The 3,546-nt window shown below is 37.7% G+C and overlaps 1 protein-coding gene across 1 annotated transcript in view; it reads right to left on the bottom strand.

Moving 5' to 3' along the window:
- Positions 1-371: 371 nt before the first annotated feature.
- Positions 372-3,546, bottom strand: part of LOC144966636 (uncharacterized) — a 3,859-nt gene continuing 684 nt past the window's right edge. Inside the window, exons 1-2 of the mRNA XM_078903395.1 lie at positions 3,429-3,546; positions 372-1,705 (exon numbers count right to left, since the gene is read on the bottom strand). The exon at positions 3,429-3,546 is cut by the window's right edge and continues 684 nt beyond it. Coding sequence (XP_078759521.1) covers positions 372-1,705; positions 3,429-3,546 — 1,452 coding nt within the window. The remainder of the gene's footprint in view (positions 1,706-3,428) is intronic.

Here is a 3,546-nt window from a genome sequence, read left to right as displayed (position 1 = left end):
ACGTGTTGTTGAGGATAGCTAACTCTCAACATGCGCATGTGAGACTTTGGGTGTCGAATAACCTGGTGAAAAGATACACCTGAGTTTCGGGTGTCGAATAGCAATCCATTAAAAAAAAAGACCTTCTGTCAATCCACAGAGAGGGACATAATCACAAGATTTAAGTATGTAGTCAGACAGGTAGGCATTAAATGTATGAAATATGACAAAAATACCCAAAGGAAAACTTAAGCCAACCAAAACTGATTGAATAATTAAATGGTCTGGTGTAAACAGCCATTAAAAAAAACACCATACAGGACACAAAGCATAAGACTCATAAAAACAATGGATATGGAAAAGGGAATAAAAATTATATAAACACAGTAAATCTAATCTTCATCAGATTCTGGATCCTCTGTAACAGAAGTTGATAGGAGCCAACTATCATACTGTGCCCTGACATCATTACTGACACCAAGACTGTCCAATAAATTGCAAACGTCCGTCTTCTTTTCTTCTTTCACACAAGAAATATCTCCAATCATCTCAGGGACAAAGTCAACCCAACGCTTCCCCTTCTTCAGAATCGAATGTTCACAAAATGGTCCCTCATACACTGACTTAAAGCCAACTTTATCATTGTTAAATTGTAACACCCTGGCATCACTCACTCTGAAGCCCTTTTGAGTCTTTAAAAACGACGCCACTTCTTTTTTATAGTCCTTCACAAACCAATCCTTTCCATACTGAAAAACAGTGCCATGTCTTTTTAAGATGTCAATGTATTCGGATGGCAGCAAAATAAGAGCTTTTTTCCTGATGTCCTGCTCAATACGTCCGAATACCCTGTCAGCTGGCAGATAACTGTGGCCACGAATTGGAAAAAAATATTGAATAGAACTATTTGGAATATGTCGTTTCCTGAATGAGTGCAGCATCGACACCATACTGAAATTTTTGTTTTGTCCAAAACACGAGTCAGAAAATAATCTGACTTTCCTGCCCTGAAAGCTTTCACCGAAAAAAGTTAAAGCATGCTCAACTGCGGATGCAATGACATTTGAGTCTTTTTTATTCTGTGTCTCCATCCACGTATAAAGGAAAACATTCCTTAATGGAACAGACTGTCCTCGTCCTTCATGACGCACGACAGCAAAAACATACATATATAGCTGACGTGAATAATACGCCTGTCCAATCGAAGTTTTAGGGAGAACAAGGTTCTCCATTACATCAAAACATAGTGTTAATGAATCGTCAACGTTGTCCATTAAGTCATAAAATTTCCTGGCACGTCGCCTATGAAGCAAAAAAGCGACTGCCTTTGCTCGCTTTTGTGCTTCAGGTAAATCTTGGCGCAACTGAATCCGGAATCGCAGACAATCACTGCATATATCCTTGGCCGGGTGCCCAAAAGCCAGATTGAATCGATGCAAAAATATTGAATAATATAAGGCATAGGAAGCCTGTCGATGATTCTGCTCATTAAAGAGTTGGCGCATCTTGGCAACATTCATGTCACTGGGTAGATACTTCCGTCCAGGAGCTCCACGACGTGCATAATGGCTGGCTCTGCACGTGAATGTTTCAATATGAGAAACGATTGACTCTTTAAACTCAACCATCTCTGGGGTTTGTCTGCTGCCACCGCGACGCTCTTTTCTCGGTGCGCCTTCCTTAAGGAAATTATTTGCAAGACGACTGAGACGATCCTTCTTGACATCTGTAAGGATATAAAAAATAGAGGAAAGATGTTACATTGAGATAAAGGGGTATATGAAGAAAGTATCAAGCAAGAGAAATTATAATGTTATAGATGCCTACACACACAAGCTTCAATCCCCCACAACTTTTCCTTAGACACGAATAATAAAATCAAAATTCAAAACAGAAAAAGCATTTTAAAAATCTAGCTTGTGAGAACAAAAAAAAGTAAACAATAAAAAAAAAGACAATAACAAACGACTAAAACCACAGATAGGTAGTAAACCAATGAACTATGAGATGATGGATTGCGCCACGGGGCTGCAGAAACTTAAGTGAAAATTAAATTAGGTACTCATTTACTGTAAAGACACCCTCCCCCCCCCCCCCCCCAAGCAGCCTCCTTAAGCTGTATGCCAATTGTGAAGGGAATTTTAATTAAGTTAAGGATAAGCTATTGTGTCCCCTCAAATCTTCATGCAATATGGCACACATGCTACCTTCCTTAAATGTATGTCTATCTTTATACTTTATTATGAAAAAAAATGGCGACTTTTAGAAAAATAAACAATTTTTGACTTCACAATGACCTCCCAAAAGCTTTTTTAATAGCTTTGTCAATGCTCTTTAATCATAGAGCTGTGAGCGCTTATTTCATTCTGACTACAATCTCAACGTTAGTCACAATACGACTGTAGTTTCCATCGCTTTCTGCATAGTGTTGCGGTCTCTGATCGTCGCTCCACGATTTTATTTCTGGTTGTCTCTCCTCGACATCATTTCTTTAATTTATTAGCAAAACGTGCTGTTTAATTTTTGTCCGCAATTTGTAACAAATTTTTAACAAGTAATCCTAAATTTGTTACCAGTTATTACCTTGAAAACTGTAGCATCATGAAAACATTAAGACTATTACTATTAGCACTTCATTTTTGTTAACAAAATCTTTATCTACTACTATTACTATTATGAACATGATTCTTCTTCATATCAGTGGTCCAAACTACACAAGGTGAGATATAAAAATAAATATTCATTCATGCCACGTGGTGTGAATGTCCACTCACAACAGCAATAAAAAAGTATACCCCCCCCCCCCCCCATACCATGAAATGATTTTTATGGTATTTTATAGATAGAATGCGCTTGGCCAAGGAGTTCACAACATTGCCATCCGGAAGTATAACGGACCAACACACAAACTCTGTGTAACCATGAACTTTTATAGTCTGGTTAATACAGTTTAGTGAGAACAACTCACAAACGCGGATGGCAAAAACAATAACAAAGGCCCGAGTGACGTCATCTGCATACTATCTATAAACAATGCACTCATCTCGATGGCAGGACTTAGTACTCACCTTCCTACATTACATGGCTTTACTCTATGTTCATTATAAATAATGAAGACGTTACCATGTCCTAAGCTCTATTTAATTTTCTTTCTACTTTCACTTTAACTTAGACTAAGTCTAAGTGATCAATACGAAAATAACGTAATCATTATCATAACATAAATAGTGATGCACTAGGCAATAAATCAGCAAAAAGAATAATTAAAACAGTGGAACAGAAGAAAGAGTGGGCACTAGATCCAAGTTGAGTGAGAACAAAGAAAAATAGGTTAGAGTTGAGTTAGAGTGTTTGATGTTGGATACGGATCAAAGTCAAAGTAAGATAACTGAATGAGAGAGCCTTTGCAATTCGATAATATTATAATAAAAAAGGAAATGACAACTTACTGAGGATGGACATGAAGGATGCTTTGCATACAGGCAATCTCCCGCTTGTTGAGGTGACCACATTGTATTTGATGGTAACATCACGGCCTCTTTTCCTCTCTGTTTCATCGATCCTGGC

This window comes from Berghia stephanieae, chromosome 2, assembly GCF_034508935.2.
Source record: "Berghia stephanieae isolate SIO BIC M18660-M18661 chromosome 2, UCSD_Bste_1.3, whole genome shotgun sequence".
Taxonomy (NCBI): Eukaryota; Metazoa; Mollusca; class Gastropoda; order Nudibranchia; family Aeolidiidae; genus Berghia; species Berghia stephanieae.
This window is presented reverse-complemented; position numbering and strand designations above follow the sequence as displayed.